The sequence below is a fragment of the Corvus moneduloides genome, chromosome 6, assembly GCF_009650955.1.
Source record: "Corvus moneduloides isolate bCorMon1 chromosome 6, bCorMon1.pri, whole genome shotgun sequence".
NCBI lineage: Eukaryota > Metazoa > Chordata > Aves > Passeriformes > Corvidae > Corvus > Corvus moneduloides.
The window spans coordinates 20,507,511-20,523,447 of record NC_045481.1 but is presented as its reverse complement, the minus strand read 5'-3'; the positions used below and the strand labels follow the sequence as shown (position 1 = coordinate 20,523,447).

At 41.7% G+C, this 15,937-nt stretch overlaps 1 protein-coding gene across 3 annotated transcripts in view; it reads right to left on the bottom strand.

Moving 5' to 3' along the window:
- The window catches only part of STON2 (stonin 2), a 75,204-nt gene that overhangs the window by 5,661 nt on the left and 53,606 nt on the right, over positions 1 to 15,937 (bottom strand). For 2 of the 3 annotated variants that reach the window (XM_032112257.1, XM_032112260.1), the window contains 2 exons: positions 5,372 to 7,207; positions 104 to 306 (listed from right to left, as the gene is read on the bottom strand). In XM_032112257.1, coding sequence (XP_031968148.1) covers positions 104 to 306; positions 5,372 to 7,207 — 2,039 coding nt within the window. Of the gene's footprint in view, positions 1 to 103; positions 307 to 3,495; positions 3,702 to 5,371; positions 7,208 to 15,937 lie in introns of those variants that run through there. The other variant, XM_032112259.1, reaches the window with a different exon arrangement.

The window sequence follows — 15,937 nt, the reverse complement described above, 5'->3', positions numbered from 1 at the left end:
ATTCCCACTTCTTTCGTCCATGGTATTTTATTTGTCTGCCCATAGTTTTCAAGACAATGAAGCGTGCAAAGTAACCATGGTCATAACCACTGCTCAGTTTTACCTTGTAACTGTAGTGTGCTGAGTAGTTGACCCACTTCCTCACATTGGTCTTGTCCTCGACAGAGATGGACCGAACAGTGGCTTTGGACGCAGAAGTGGTGGGCATGTCAAATTCCACATCTACATAGCGGACGAAACTGGAAGGCACTTCCCGGTCAGAGCCAAGCTCTAGGTGGCAGAAGAAGCAGTGAGGATGGCCAGAAGCTGGAAAAAGAGAAAAAACAGTCATCCAATAGGATGAAATTAGGCAGTCTTTAGAAGGCTTAGTGCAACATCCCACTTGACCTCTGAAACAGAGATGGAAAAAAAATGCCACTTGGTGTGAGTCTGGGTAAGAATTTAATCTAGAGTCAGCCTCATATTTCAAAACAGTCTATCCAAAGTTCCCTTACTGCTGGAAGATTTGTAAACTAATGTGTGTGCAGCAAATCCAGTGAGAGGCTGTGCAGTTCAGCAGACACCAGGGATATGCAGTACCATAGCTGGAGCCAAGTTATGAATGAATGGGTACAGTATCAAGCAGATATAGAAGCTCAAGTTCTGCAAGCATTAAAATACACCTCCTGCTTTTCATCAGGATTAATTATCCCAAGTAGAGTACTCACTCATTTGCCCTGGTTCTGGAGTAAGCCAGGATCTCTGTTTGACAGCCCTTTCTGGCTTTTCATACATGGAGCATGCTTTTTCTGGATCAAAAGCTGTGGTGCACAGCAGGCCTTCCTGGTGGTCCTGCCCACCACAGGAGAGCAGCAGCCCTAGGAGCTCTCAGGGAGATCACCATGCCTTCCAACACTGCAGTGCTTTTGCTTCTGGCTAGTTCTTGGACTTGGCTGTGGTGGGCACAGCCATGGTAGCAGCGCACTTCAGCATCTGCCATGGGGCCCTTGGGTGACACAGCACTGCTCTCTGGTACTGCATTATGAAGATGCCTAAAACTAGCTTAAAAAATCTGTGTTCAGCACTCAGTACTGGGAAACAATCCCCAGTCTCAGGTTCCCCATCCGTTCATATCTGTTTCCTCACACTGTACACTTTCAGTAGACTCCTCATTGTAATTCTTCCTGCTCACCTGCTTTGCAATGCTTTTCCTCTCTAGCTTGCTGTGGGTTGCTCCCTCCTTCAGACTGGAGACCCCCAGCAGCCCAGGAGAAGCGGCTCTGTGCTCTGGTGCAAGCCACATCCACAGGTGTGGAATGTTCAGCTTGTGCTGCTGCACTCCTGAGCTGGCATGTGCTCAGCTGCTTTTGGGGTGAATGTGTGTGAAGGTATCACTGGGAAGTGTTTAACTGGGCTTGAGCACACTGCATGCCACGTGCTTTGGAGAGCTGAGCTTTTAAACTATTCATAATTTCAGCTGGACACCTGGAATCAGCAACCTCTTCTAACACACCTGAATGTGGATATTCAAAAAAGAAAGGAGGGGGAAATGAGAGGCAAAAAAAGGTGACACTATCCCCAAATGCATAAAAACTATGGAAGTTATTAATTTAAACCAGCTCAGTATGGTAAATAACAAGGCAAATGGATTATGAAAGCAACTTCTCCACTGAAGCTACTGCAAAATTACCTAGCCCATCAGTGCTCACTACTGCCCTGGGCATGAGGCTCATGAGGCACCACCTCAGCAGACTGTTAAACAGGCTCATTCAGAGCTCTTTCTCTAATGGACAGGTACACTTCTTACTAAAATCAGAAGGAAATCAATACCCTGGTTTTGTTTTGCACCTCTTGTTTCCTTGAGCTACTAATCATTTGTTCTGACAATCAAGGATCTGATAGTATAATTCATATATATGTATGTGTAACTGTGATTGGAGGGAGTCTGTTCCAAATGACTCATGACACTCCAAATGTCCCAACATGTTTAGATTAAAAGATTTAACTTACTCCAGAAAGTATTCCAGGCAGCATGCCTGGGATCCACAGCCAAACTAGAGAAAAGTTCAAATCCTGATCCAAGGCTCTACACAGATGCTACATCCCTGCTTCACAGAAAGAGCATTTTCCCATGACTGAAGACTGTTTGGATGTTTCCCTAGTATTCTACTGGTGGATTAAAAAAAAAGAACATGTGAAGCCCAGCCAGCAGCAACTGTAGCTGTAAATAGCTTGCAAATAGGCTTTCTTTATCAACTCTTTTGATCATATTAACTTTAAATATAAGAAAGGCAATAAAGTTTACCAAGCTATTTTGGACAGGACTTCAGCAATGTGCTCAGTAGAATACAGTCTATATTTTTTCCTTAGGTCAAATCATAGTCAGAGTATGCACTGTCCTTCGTTTGTCATGTGCTTTTCAATGTTCAGTCATAAGCAGATGCTTTGGCTACAAAATAATACAGACAGTGCTGATAACACTGTCTCCTAGAGTGAGAGTGCAAAGAGCCCCATCCCATTAGAAAGCACGAAAAGAAAACACTTAGATAAGTGGGCAAAGCTGCTGAAATAATTCTTAACAATTTGGGTTCTTAGGACACTACAACCTGCACACAAGCAGAAAGCTTTGGTAGGGACATGCTCTCCTGTGGATGGCAGGCCTGGGGGTCATGCCACTCACCTCTACACAGAGACTGCACCAGTCCACATTTGGGGAATGGAGTGAAGCACAGGAGGTCCAGTTGGCTATCTGGAGACCTCTGGAGTTCTGGGATTGTGTTTGCAAGGGATTATGTGTCAGAGCACACAGGGTGGATGAACAAGAAGTCCCATAATGTGTACCTGCATAGGGACTCCTGGGAGCATGTCTGGCAGACAGGCACATGTGCTGGAGCCATGCAATGCATATGCCCCGAGTGGTGTGGACCCATTGTGGGGCCTCTGGAAGCAGGTGGAGCTGCAGGCTGTGGCCACCTGCAGCACTTCCCTCAGCTGCAATGTAATGCCACTACTACTCTCCTGCCCTGGAGTCCCAGGCACCAGAGCAGTTCATTAGCAGGCCAGATTTTACAGAAGACCCAGAGTGCTCTTAGAGGTGAGTTACAGGTATCACAGTAAGAGACCATAAAGTGTGAGTCAAGGGAGGAGTTTTATGTTTAGCGCTTGAGAACTGCATCATTTATAAGGACTTTGCAAATATGAGAAGTTGGGTTATTACTTGACTTGTGGATAGGGCTGGATACAACCAAACGTGCACAAGGCTGGCATTTAGATCCCACATCAGTATCACTTGGACAAAAGCGTATGTGGTCCATCAGGCAAATCTAAGAAGGAGTGGGAATGAATGCTTCTGAGTACCACTTATATACCTCTTTGTTTGCCATATACTTTGAGAAAAGAGAACCATAGGATGAAGTACCACCAATAAACAGAAGTAGTCCCTGAAGAGCAAGGTCAGATTTAAACTACACTTGGCCTGCCCTGTCATCACTTTGGGATTCCCTCCCTCTCACATACCTCATGTGTCTTGGCCAAGACAGTGCTTCCAAGGCTCTTCCTTTCCCTGAAATTACATCTGATCTGACCGGAGGGGTGAGGACACTCTCTTCCTCTCAGGATGTAAACAAATATCAACTGCCCTGTGTTTTGCATGATGACACTGATGGATAGATGCTCTGTGGCAGGGGTCCAACAGCAGCAAGAAATCTGTAATGTATTTCCCCCTGTCACAGTGTATATACAATAAAGAGTCACAATGGGAGAGAAGGAAACAAGAGGCACAGATCAGTATCTCCCACAGAGTAGCAATGGGTAAGGCAGCATCACATTGCAGGAGGCAGTAGAGACAGGAGTTTTGCCTCTTCTCCTGGTTTGGTACTGGCATGTTCTGTGATTGTGTTAAAGTCTAAGGGCTTTCGTTTCCTCAGCTGTAATGTCTGTATGGTACACTGAGATTTTTGGAGAGAAGACGCCACAGAAGGCCCAATTTCACAGCATCTCATTCTCAGAGCTCGTGCAGATGGCATATTGAGATTTTCCTCACAAGCATGTTACTGCTCATAAACAGTCTGAGGTTAATTTTTCATTGCTATATTTCTCTCAAGTTTCCAAGCTCTGTCTCCTTATGCCTCACACTACAGGAAACATGGAGCCTTCCCTTTTGTCAGTGATATCCCTCCAAATTTGTAACCTGCGGTGTAAACTAGTGTCCTTGGGCTGAAACGTGACCCAAAAGATTAGGACACTTGGATCACTGTTTTGCTGACACTATAACTCAAACTCAAGAAAAACATATGTCCTTAGAGAGTGCCAAATCTGGTACTACAATGAACTTTCCTTCAGGAAACACTGAATACAGAAACCCTCTCAGTCACCCAGATGCATTACTACAGCATTAATACCGAAAAGTCCATCTCATTTGTAGAAAGCTATTCTAGATCAGAGAAGTCAAGAAGTAGAATTCACTACAAATAAAAATAAACCTGAGTTGTCCAGCTTTGTTGTGCACCGTGGATGACAGGCAGCAAATAGAATGACTGGTAGAAATGGCCAAAGGGAACAGTAGCTTGCCTACATTAATTGTTTAATTATGACCATGTTACTAGAAATACAAAGACTTGGGATAAAAATACAAAGTGGGTTTCATGCTGGTATTCCCTCTTCAGGTTTATTGCCTGTCTGCACTGATTACAGAAACATAGCTGCAAAATGGTGTTTGGAAATTTCTCTATTTTTTTTTAATGGTTGAGCAATTTTTTCTGTTCTCTTACAATCCCTGTTTCAGAGAATTTATGGGCATTAATTGTGGCATATACATTGAAATATATAGCACTGGCCTAGTATGCTTGGCAATACATGGAAAAGGTATCAATGCAATTTATCTGAACTACAGCAATTTATCTGATCCTGTCATTCAGCCCCATAGCACAGAATCTTGCTTTTGCAAGTTGACTGAAAAAGCCCTGCTTCCCTGAGCACACAGTACTGAGCTGGTGCCTAGGTTTCAAAACCAAAGAATCACAGAACCACTTAATTGGAAAATACCTTTAAGATCATCAAGTCCAACCATTAACCTAGCACGAATCTAGTCTACCACTAAATCATGTCCCTAATTACCACATCTACACCTCTCTTAAATACCTCCAAGCAGACAGAGAACACATATTTTTGTATCTAGAAAACCTTGAACTGTTTCTGTCATTAGCTATATTTGTAGTATATGTAAAACTATTGCAATGAAGGGTCAGATAAATGTTTCATGCAACTAACTTATGTCTTTTGGTATACTACAAAGGATGATATATCTCTCACCATTTAAACTCAGTACTTCCTATCTTTCAAAACACAGAACTTGTTTTAGGTTATTCCTGCGGAGATGGTATGCACCACTCACCTGAGTTTTTGTCAGGCAGTCGGTTTATCCTCCATACGATGGAATTAAAGGCATGCTCATATTTGGCAGTTCCCAAAGTTACTCTCATTACTGGCTCAGAACCAGACAGACTGGTTGATCCAAAAGTGGCTCCCTTGTTCACCTTGGCTTTCAAAGATTTCTCCCCCAGGACACTCTCCCTGCGGAAGTTCTTCACCCACTCATTTGGCACAGGGTAGCGGATCATCACGTTTTCACAAGGGACCTGAGTTAAAGGGTCATGATTGGAAGAGAACCCCGTGGACATCATCAGCCAGCTCTGCACCTCCACCTCAGCACCATTGATGCTGGCAGCTGTCCTCAGAGTAAAAGGCAAAGTTTTCTCAGCAAAGACAGTCCTGAATCTCATCAGTTCAAACCGGCAGGCATCCAAGGGGTTGAACAGGATAATACGGGAGTTATTAAACACATCCTCATCCACACATGAATGGAACCGGCAGCTGTATAATTTAATCCACTTAGTGGTAGTAGTGGGCATAATATCCTGCCTTGCAACTATTTCATTCCCTTTGATCAGGATATCGTTAAGGCCCAGTCTGCATTCTGCCAGGCCAGAAAGGAAGCTGAGAACATAGATATGAGTCAGCACACTGTGCTGGAGAATCACACTATCTCCCTTGCCCAAGACGCCATGAAACTCATCCCTGACATCCACAGTGATTTCTTCTTCTTGATAATTCAGTCCCACTGTGCTCAGATCTGCTGATGAAGCTGGCAAATTCATCAGTGTATCCTGCACAGCAGTGATGAAGCTAAGGAAGTCTTCATAATCTGTAGTCCCAAGCTTGATAATTTGCTCTCTCTCTGCAGTGTGTGCAATGGCTGGCTTAGGCTGATACTTCTTTTTCTCCTTGTACGTCGTACGATCCAACCGCACACTGTGTATCCTTCCATTCTCATCATAGTTCTGGAGTTTGCGCTCTGAAATCTCATGATTGATTTCAAGTTTGAGTTCCCGGAAAGGCTTCTCTAGTCCCTTCTCATAAAAAAGCTGTATACACCCACTCTTGGTCAGCTTGACATATATTGGTCCCCAGTGCCTGGATGACATGATGTTCTTCTTCTCTGGGATTCTGAGCATCATTGGCCATCCATCCTTTGGCTGAGCTGGTGCCAGGTTAAATAAAGCTGCATCCAGATCATATGGCATCATGGGGTCATCATCAGGCAAGGTAGGACTACTCACGTGATCTGGGTCTCCGATCTGGAGCTGTTTGAGCTGCTCTAAAGCATCTGTGTGGGTTACAGTTTTGTTTGCCTCATGGAAACTGACGGCATCAGGCTCTTGATGGAGAATAATGAGAGAGTCTCTTTGGTTTTTGCCTGGAGCACTGGAGAGAGAAGAGCTTTTGGAACGCCTCTCTTGCTCCTCAAAGAATGAGCTGAATGGATTGATGGGCGAGGGTTGGACATCTCGAAGAGATTCATCCAGAAAGGGATTAGTAGCGCTCCAGGGTGGTGTTTCAACAGAAGGCAACTTGGCTAAGGAGGAGAGATCTAGTTTTTGAACTTTGGAGAGGTCTCCCAATGTGCTTTTAGGACGTTCTCTTTTCTTCAAGGATGCAGTGAGATTAAAGTTAACATCTGGAGCCTGTGCTTCTGCAGGTGGGGTATCTGTTTTCAAGGGAGAAAGGCTCTGTGGTGAAAACCTGACTTCATTGTCATCAAAAGTCACCCAGCTGGGAAAGCGAACTGTGGTTGGGGTAGATGAATGGCCATTCATGGAGGTGTTGTTCAGCTGCCAGTTGACAGCCTCCATATCTATCTCTTCATCTTCCTGGAGAGACGAGGAATTGTCTTTAAAAAAAGAGGGGAGGGGAGGAAATTTCAGCTAATTATTCTGAAGTTACCTAGTTCTCTCCTCAAAAAAACCCCCACAGTCTGCATGCTCAAGGAAGGCCTATTCATATGTCACGCAAGAATAAGATAGTCAAAAGACTTGGCTAAAATGCTGAGGAGTCTGACAAGAATTAATGAAAAAATACACAGTAGAACACAGAAAAGGAATCCAGAAAGAAATATTAAAGGAATGACAGCAATGATCGTATTGATCTCATCCCAACATAATGACCTAAAGGAGAAACCATGTCATGGTGGTTTTTTAAAACTTCCCTCTCTGAACTTTCAGGATGCATTTCTTCTCTACAGGTATCTTTTGTTCTCTGCCTGGAGTGTTCCCTCACTCTTATTATAATTTTTGCCTTTTCTGTCCCCATACCCTTTGCTCTAGAGAATAATCCAGTAGGAAGAGGAATGAACATTGAGGAAGAGCACATCTCCAGTCTGTCCCCATGTACTTGTCTGTGCATTTGCTGTTACCACAAAAACACAAGGGGTATGGTGATGGCACTGTAAAAGGTGCCTAGGTGCGTTTTTTGCCCAGGATGTGTTCAGTAAAGAAACTGAACACTACCCAGTGTGCAAGAGTCTGACAGTCCTTGGATATATCTCTGAAACATCTCTCAGAGAAGCTGTGATCTAGGCATATATGTTAGGATAAGGAAAAATATATTTTTGACTTGTGTTGTGGAAGCTGCCCTCATTCTCTCTCAGGACACGGCACCTTTGACTGCTCTTTTCCTAGTCTCAGGCTCTGTCAAGACACTTTGTAGAAAACTGTATCACAGTGTGCTGTTTCAGTCCCAGCTCTTCCCAGGATCACTGCAGTGGTAATAAGGTGTTTTCCAAAATGAGCACAAATCCTCAGTGTTCAGAAATTTAATGATTTGCCTCCCATTTTCTTCCCACTGAGCTAATGAATCAGAGTGCTCCTAAAAATGAGCAGCCAGCATGAAATTATACTCTGTAGTTGCACTGCAGGTTTGCTCTACATGATACAGCAGGGCTGGCATTTGTGCTTTTTGCTTCTCCCAGACATCCCATGTTTTACATAAGTCACTGTTCTTCAGTACAAGCGAGTAGTAAGTGCAAAATGTAGCACTGTGGTATAGCTGTGCACCTGTGATTTGAGCAATATTTACAACAACAACAAACTATTTTAAGTAATTATTTAAATTGCCACCAGTTCCCAAAAAAGATGAGCTTGATTTCCATTCTGCCTCAATCATAACAGACAATTTGAATTTTTATTTCAGTTACCATTTAGAATATGAAATAGGGAATATTCATGCTAGCCAAAGTGCTGCCATGAGCTCATTATAATGTCTTGGCTAACTTGATATTCTGGGCCTCTCATTCCAGCAATATGCAAGTTTACCCAACCTTCTGATCTAAGGACAAAACATATGATCCAAGTTCAAAGGGTTATTACAATTTAGAATTATATATGAAGGTTAATGATACCAATTTGCTTTTCAAGCCACAGTAATACAAAGCAATGACAAGAACAGATAGGTTTTACAGACTACCCATGCATTGCAAAGTGTATTTGGAAAGAAGTGCCATTGTCTCAGTTTCTCAGGTTTTCTTCTCTATCCTGCCATCTCACTCCCAGCTTTGCACAGTGCCTGTCTGTGGCCCCTACTACTGTCACACCACCAGGTGCAGTGCTGGATTCTTTATCTGCCAAGTACTGCCACAAGGCTATAAACAGATTTGGCGGGGAAAAAACAACAACCCAACTGACTATTATCCACAACCACACTCTGAATGAGAAAGTAATAAAGAACCCACCAAGAATAATCTGATATTGTTCTGATCCTCAGTCCACACCAATATGTTGTCTATGCTGTCCCACATCTTTCCAAGACTTTGGTCATCCAATGTGCAGCCCCTTGAAGCAAAGGTTTTATGGTATTTCCGGGAAAACACAGCCTGTTTCTTTTAGGACTTCTAAAATTCCAGTGTTTATAAGATCTGGGTTGCTTAAGAGTAGACCACCTCTTCTCTGCCGGCAATTATAATTTTCTCCCTTCCTGTATCTTAATCTTTGAACTGCAGAAACCAAATGTGATTCCACAAATAAAGTATTAAAACCTCTGGTAAATTTGACAGGCAGGTGAGAATGCCTCCTTGACAGTTCATGTGAAAACCACACAGAAATCACCTGAAAAATTTCTTTCTAAGCTGAACAAGTTTTGTAATATGTATTGCTTTCTTTGATCCAGATGCCCAGAAACACAGCAGAATCATTAACAGATTCTGGTTTCATATATGTAATAATATATAGTTTCATATGTAATAATTGCATAATTTTTATTTTCTAGAAAAAAAAATCTGTAAACTGTTATTTGATTTGATATGTGAAAGTGCCAAACCTGGGAAATGAAATAATCTTTCTTTCCCGAACTAAGATCAAACGTACATTCTACTGCTGCCAAAGCACCTTATGGTTGGGTTTACAAATGTTTGAAAAATACAGAGGTGGTTCTAGAAAAAACAGGTTTTTAGCTTTGTCTGTAAGAGAATGACTAAGCCAGGAAGATAAAAATACCAATATGCTAATGAGCTAAGCAGCCAAAGAAAGTTACTGAGATCTAGATGAAATAGTGAATCCCAAGAGAAATACTGGCACCTCTGCTGCAAATACAGCATGGTAAAAAAACTTGATAATGTTAGAGGATGGCTTAGATGATTACTTCAGATTTTTCCCTTCTTGACTTTTGATGAGTTCCTGAACATGGGTGCTAAAGTTTAAAATGCACAAGTCCTTCAGTTTGGCAGCACTCTTGTAAGTCTGGGAGATGACACTTAAGGAAACAAGTTCCTAGACTAATTTCTTGCTTTCACACCTGCTCTCAAAATTCCTTCCTACAGAACAATCAAAATATGTAGATGTGGCACTTAGGGACATGGGTTAGTAGTGGACTTGGTAGTGTTAGGTTAATGGTTGGAATCGATGCTCTGAGAGGTCTTTTCCAGCCTTAAGGATTCTATGATTCTTAGAGGAGAGCTTGCTGATGGGGTGAGGACAGTCCTCAATCTAGAGTGACTCCTGGCTGATAAAGACTAGATCTGCATAAAAAAGGCATAACTGATCAAAAGAAAGCACTTGTTTTTTCCTTCTTGACTTCCTGACTTAGCTTTCCTAAGCAAATGACTTTGATAAGTGTTTACTTAGCAAAATTAAAATATCTTTTAATTGTGTGACCTTGGCAGATTCCAACCTGACAGGTAGCTCCAGCCAGCAACAAAACACAGGAGCAGATTTACAAAGGAGGTGAAAGGGGCAGCAGCTTGGTCTCCTTTCCCAGAGACACCTGCAATGTGAGCTGTGGAGGGAGCAGCCTTGAGCTGCTCACACAACTCTGCATCTCTGCATTCATTCCCTTATCTACGTGGTGCCAGCAACCAGCACTGGCTGCACCTTACTGCACACTGTCTGACCTGCATTACCAGGCCATTAAATAATTTGGACAATTAGGTCCCCAGTCAACAATAAAAGGCCAACTTGCATCATAACTTTATTTTTCCTCCACAGGCCTCTTAAAATTTTGTCTTTGTAAGTGTTCAGTAGCAAAATGGTTAATCATTTCAGTATGATAAACTGGAAGACATCATTGTTGCAATGGGTGTAGAACCTCTCATTGTGATTAGCCTCTTGTGACTGACATGACAAGGAAAGAAAGCTTCGGTTCTCTTTAATGTATCATCTTTTTGTTTTTCTATTTGGCTAAACCATGACTACTTTGGCCAAAACCACCAGGCAGTATCATATTACTTGTGCCTGGGGGAAAGGCAGCCATCCAACTGCTAAAGGACGTTGATATTGCAAAGTGTTTGTGATCAAAACTGTGCCATGGAAGTAGGAAGAAGATCTGAGGGTATTACACATCTTTCAAAAAAGGCAGATAACAACTTTCAGAAATGGATCCGAGCAAATGTCTGAATTTTCACATTTCTGAGTACTCATCTATTTTGCCTCTTGAGAGAAATTAGCTCAGAGCTTCATGACGTGACTGTTTCTGTTACCTGAATATATTAATTTATGTATAATTCAGATAGCTCTTTGAACTTTAATAGCCTTAATATGTCACACCTTCCAAAGGGGTGCTCACTTCCCTGATGTAGCCTACACCAGTCCCTCAGACAAAGCAAGCACTGCTAAGATTTCTGTTGGCATAGCTGGATCTCTTCTAGGACTCTTTACATAAAGTCCACCAGACACTTGTATACAGACCTGGTCTTCAAAGATAAGCCAGGTCATGAGGACGCCAGCAACAAAACCTGTGGTTTCTCTGTATAAGCAATTACAGAAAAGCAGAAAATGGAGATAGACAGAACCTGGAAGAAATCAAGGACCAGGCTGTTGCACAGTTATGTCTCCATGACAAAGGCCATACTTCCACATAGTTTCCGTGACATCTGTATCTGGTCATTTTCTTGCATTTCTTTCCCATATCCAGGTCACTACAACTGTGTCTGTGCACATTTTTTGGGGCGGTCTGTCATGATTCTGATCTTACCAAGACAGATGGAGTAATTTAAAAGATATTTAAAGTGAATGGGCCATCACTCTGAAGTGATACAACTGGACTCCTATTTCCAGCCTTGGCACCAACCTCTCATGTGGCTCTGCGAAAACACGTCATCACTATCACATCACATCACAGCTTCTGGTTCTCTTCCCACTTTTTTCTAATTTCTGACTGTAAAAGTGTCACAAGTGGAACACCGTCCCTCTGTACCTCAGTATCCAGCACATTTCCAGGACTCTCACAGAACACAGTGTAAGTGGTTAAGTGTCACAGAGGTAGATATAAACCTATAAACTAACTCAATGAATAGTCCTGTTGCACCTACACACCAGAAAAGACTTTCAAGTTTATTACAAGCTATGAAGCCAGGCCTGGTTTTGTCAGCTTTCCTTTTATCACAGCTCTGTTAATGGTAGAAGGTCAAATCTGTTTCTGCTGCAGACACCAGCATCAACATACAGTAGAAAAGTGCCATGGAAACCAGTTGCAAGAATATACAGCTCAAAGCACAGAAGACTTCTTGTCAACAGGAGGGTACCACCTGCTTATTTTGCACAGAAGAAATCCCTGCGAGGATAGCAGTTATTACCTCTGCATGCTTCCTAGGTACCTTTGTTATTCGTTAGTGAGTGGTAACATTAAGGAAATACCTAGAAATGCCCTCTCACAAGCTTGCAGGACACTTTCTTCCCATGAGCTTCAGAACAGATTTTGGAGACGGAAGAAGATGCATGCACCTTGCCTCTTTTCAGAAAGATTAGGAGAGTGGCTGGAAAACCCCAAACCTCTTGACCACCAACACCCATCAGGTTGCAAGATAGGTTTGTAAGCATTCCTCAGACTTTTGAGCATCTCTGCAAGTTCTGGCATGTAGAAGAGGTGACTGCTCACACAGTCCATGCCTTTTAATCTTGCTACTGAACACACTGCATACAAAAATTTAACAGCAATTTAATTCTCCAGCATGTTGAACTGTTAGTACAAAAGTTACGTTTTATGGCACAGCTAAGGGACAGTTCAAAATCACCACAGACTAAGTAACCAGCAGGAGAAGGTACAAGATGAAAGACTGAAGTCACGGATCTTATCTCTGCGGTTCCCTCTCTTATTCATACCTCTCCCACTTGACTGACTTCTCATGTCATGTTGAATGGATTCATCCTTAGGTAACTTCTCAATTCATAATACTCTGCCAAATCACAACATCTCTTTGAACATGATTGTCTAAATTTAGGCCATGTAAATCACTGGCCTGCTTAAACCTAGTGTAGTTGAATTTCAAATCCATACTGCAGTAGTACTACATAGACTGTTCCCAGCAGTGGGTTAGGAACTACTTAAATACAATGCCTGTTGCTTGGTTAACTATTCGAAATTCATCACAAGTCCTAGAAGCTTAATTGTCAAAAGAATTTAAATCATCTGAAGCTACAAAGAAGTTATACCACAGAGCTTCCAGATCTATTTAAAACACAATGAATTTCATCTAGCTTCAATTAATTTATCCCCATAAGTCTCTATATGAACTGTTGTATTTCATTTTAAATGTAAGCCATCATGGAGGTACCAAACTGAAGACGAAATACAAGAAAATGATGACTCAGCCCTCACAGCTAGGTTGCAGCAGCCCTCACACTGCAAGAAAAACTGTTGAAAAGGACAGTCCTCTACATATGATCTTAAAGGACCCCAGAAGCTTTTTTGACTTATTCCATTGATATTTTGACTTTTTCTTACAGTTCTCTATCTACACAGAAGTCTGTGTTTTGGGAAGGTAGGACTACTGTATTTCAGGCGTTTGTGCTTGCAGCGCTTCATTGCCCAGAATGATTTGTCTCGTGTCTCCTCCACTCATGCCACCACTTGCTGCTTGGAGAAGGAAAAGAGCATCTTCCAAACCATTAAGACACTGGTATCAGACTACCGGAACAGTGGTAGTTGCAGCTGTAAGTCTCATTGCAACCAGCTATGTAGGAAGCTATCAATTTCCTCTTCTCTGTTTATCTTTATTCAACTGGAGAAACTAATTAATTCAATCACAACCCTTTCACTCTTCCTTGAATAAAGAAAATGTTCAAGATAAAATTAGTTTACAACACAGAACTTTCCCACATGATTTAATTTAAAAATACTCAATATTTTTATTGTGTTATGTTTATCGAGTAGTTAAAACTCTGGTTCATAAAAAAAATTCCATACCACCAACATGTCAGATGTGGTATGGAATAACTGAAAAAATATTTCAGCAATCCATAGTCTGTGTACAGTGAACTCCCTTTTTCCTTGTACAGATCTTGGCTGCAACTACAGGTTTGTAGAAGTTCCTTACATGTTCTGCAGCGCGTGCTGGGCAGTGCCCTAAGAAATCAGAATGGATCTAGCTAGTCTTAAGACAAAACCAGGCATCTGTAATACATTGTGCACAAATGGGATAAATTACATTTGTGCAATTTGTGCAACAGATGTCCATATTCAGAAAATGCTCTTTCCAGATCTACTGCTTCGTTTTTAGCCTGTAAACACTTAGAACTTAGTGTACTAATATTCCTAGACAGAACTGCAGTCAAGAACAAGCATACAACCTATCCAGAAATCACGAGAACATTGCAGCAACGAGAGATATGTAGCTTTGAAATGCAAGTGCCTGTGTGCCTGTGTCTCCAATTAATACCAATTTATCATTTGAACAGTAGACTCCAAATTTGACATAGTTCATGCAAGTAATGGACAAGGTTGTTAGTGTCTTGGAGAAACTCTTAGATCTTCACGTCAGGCAAGAATTACATGGTAGAGGCAGTAACTTTTAAAAGTAATAAAATTGCTCCTAGTCATAGCTGGAAAACATTTCATAGTAAATGTTTTCTAAGTAAAAGCACTGTTTATCACTTAAACACAGCTTTTTTTTTTTTTTCCAGTAAAGATGGCTACTTTAAAAAGAAATTGAAGTAAACACTTTTTGTTCTCTTAAGATACTTAAAAGAGTGGAGTTCTTCTCTTGTGTAATGCAATGGTAGTGACTGGGTCCCACAACTACTACAGAAAAAAAGGCTTTTTTGATTTAGATTTTGAGAGTCACAGATCTAGAAAGATCCTGAAGATCAGTTCATGTGTTTCCATTAGCTGGCCAGAAGGTGGTACATTAACACTGATATAATTGGAGGAAGTGTTCCAGATTTTTACAGGATTTAGACAAGACTATGCCTGTTCGAAGAATTCACATGATACATGTGACATAATACTATTTATTTATAATCAGAGCCAAGTTGTGAACAGATCTCACATAAGTGGTGGAGAAAAGATTAAAACCTCCTTCTTCTACCTGAGACCTTGCTTCTATTAAACAAACAGGTATATTTATAAAGTAAACGTCTTAGCAAGCAAGCACACCTACATGATTCATTACAAAGCACCTTCGTTTCTACCCCTGAAGACATGGCATAGAAAAGACTGACATATTTTTACCACTATGTCATCTAACTGTGTTCTCAGCAAGGTGCGCTCAGCCCAGACGTTACCAAGACAGTGACTATACCCTAGACTTAAGTCATTATTACTGCCATGGGAGTACTTACACTCCCAGTTTGGGTAGGCAAGGCAAAGCCTGTGTGTGAAGGGACAGAGCAGAGCTGGAAAACACAAAGCTGAACCTGTTCCAGCAGAGAGATCAATGAGAGAATGACAGATTCTCTGTAGAAGAATGAATCACGCTACTTCATCTTTCATCCACAAGGAGAACAAGGAGCAAATGAGACGAACAAGACGTGCACGACGTTTTTCGAAAGTGGTTCCTTTAAAAGTACTCTGGCAAAGATAAATGAAGTCAGTTTTCCTCAGAGTAGTTTGTACTTTGCTTCTCTCCACAGATGTCTGCCTCCCTCTCTGATTTTAAGACACAGTACATACAGCATATCCTTCAACAGTGGAACTGCCACTGAGATGAGACTATTGACCTCATGAAGAAATGAGACTGAATAAGGAAAGAGAAATGCTTCTGCAAGCCCAGGATGCTTCATGAAGTTGATATTCAGCTAGCAGAATAAATCTGTAGTCAGCCCTATAAATGCAAAGACAATCCCACTCCATCTTGGAGAAGCTGATGCTACCATCCATTGAACAAGCTCTATTTTGCAAAAGGAAATTACATAAATGC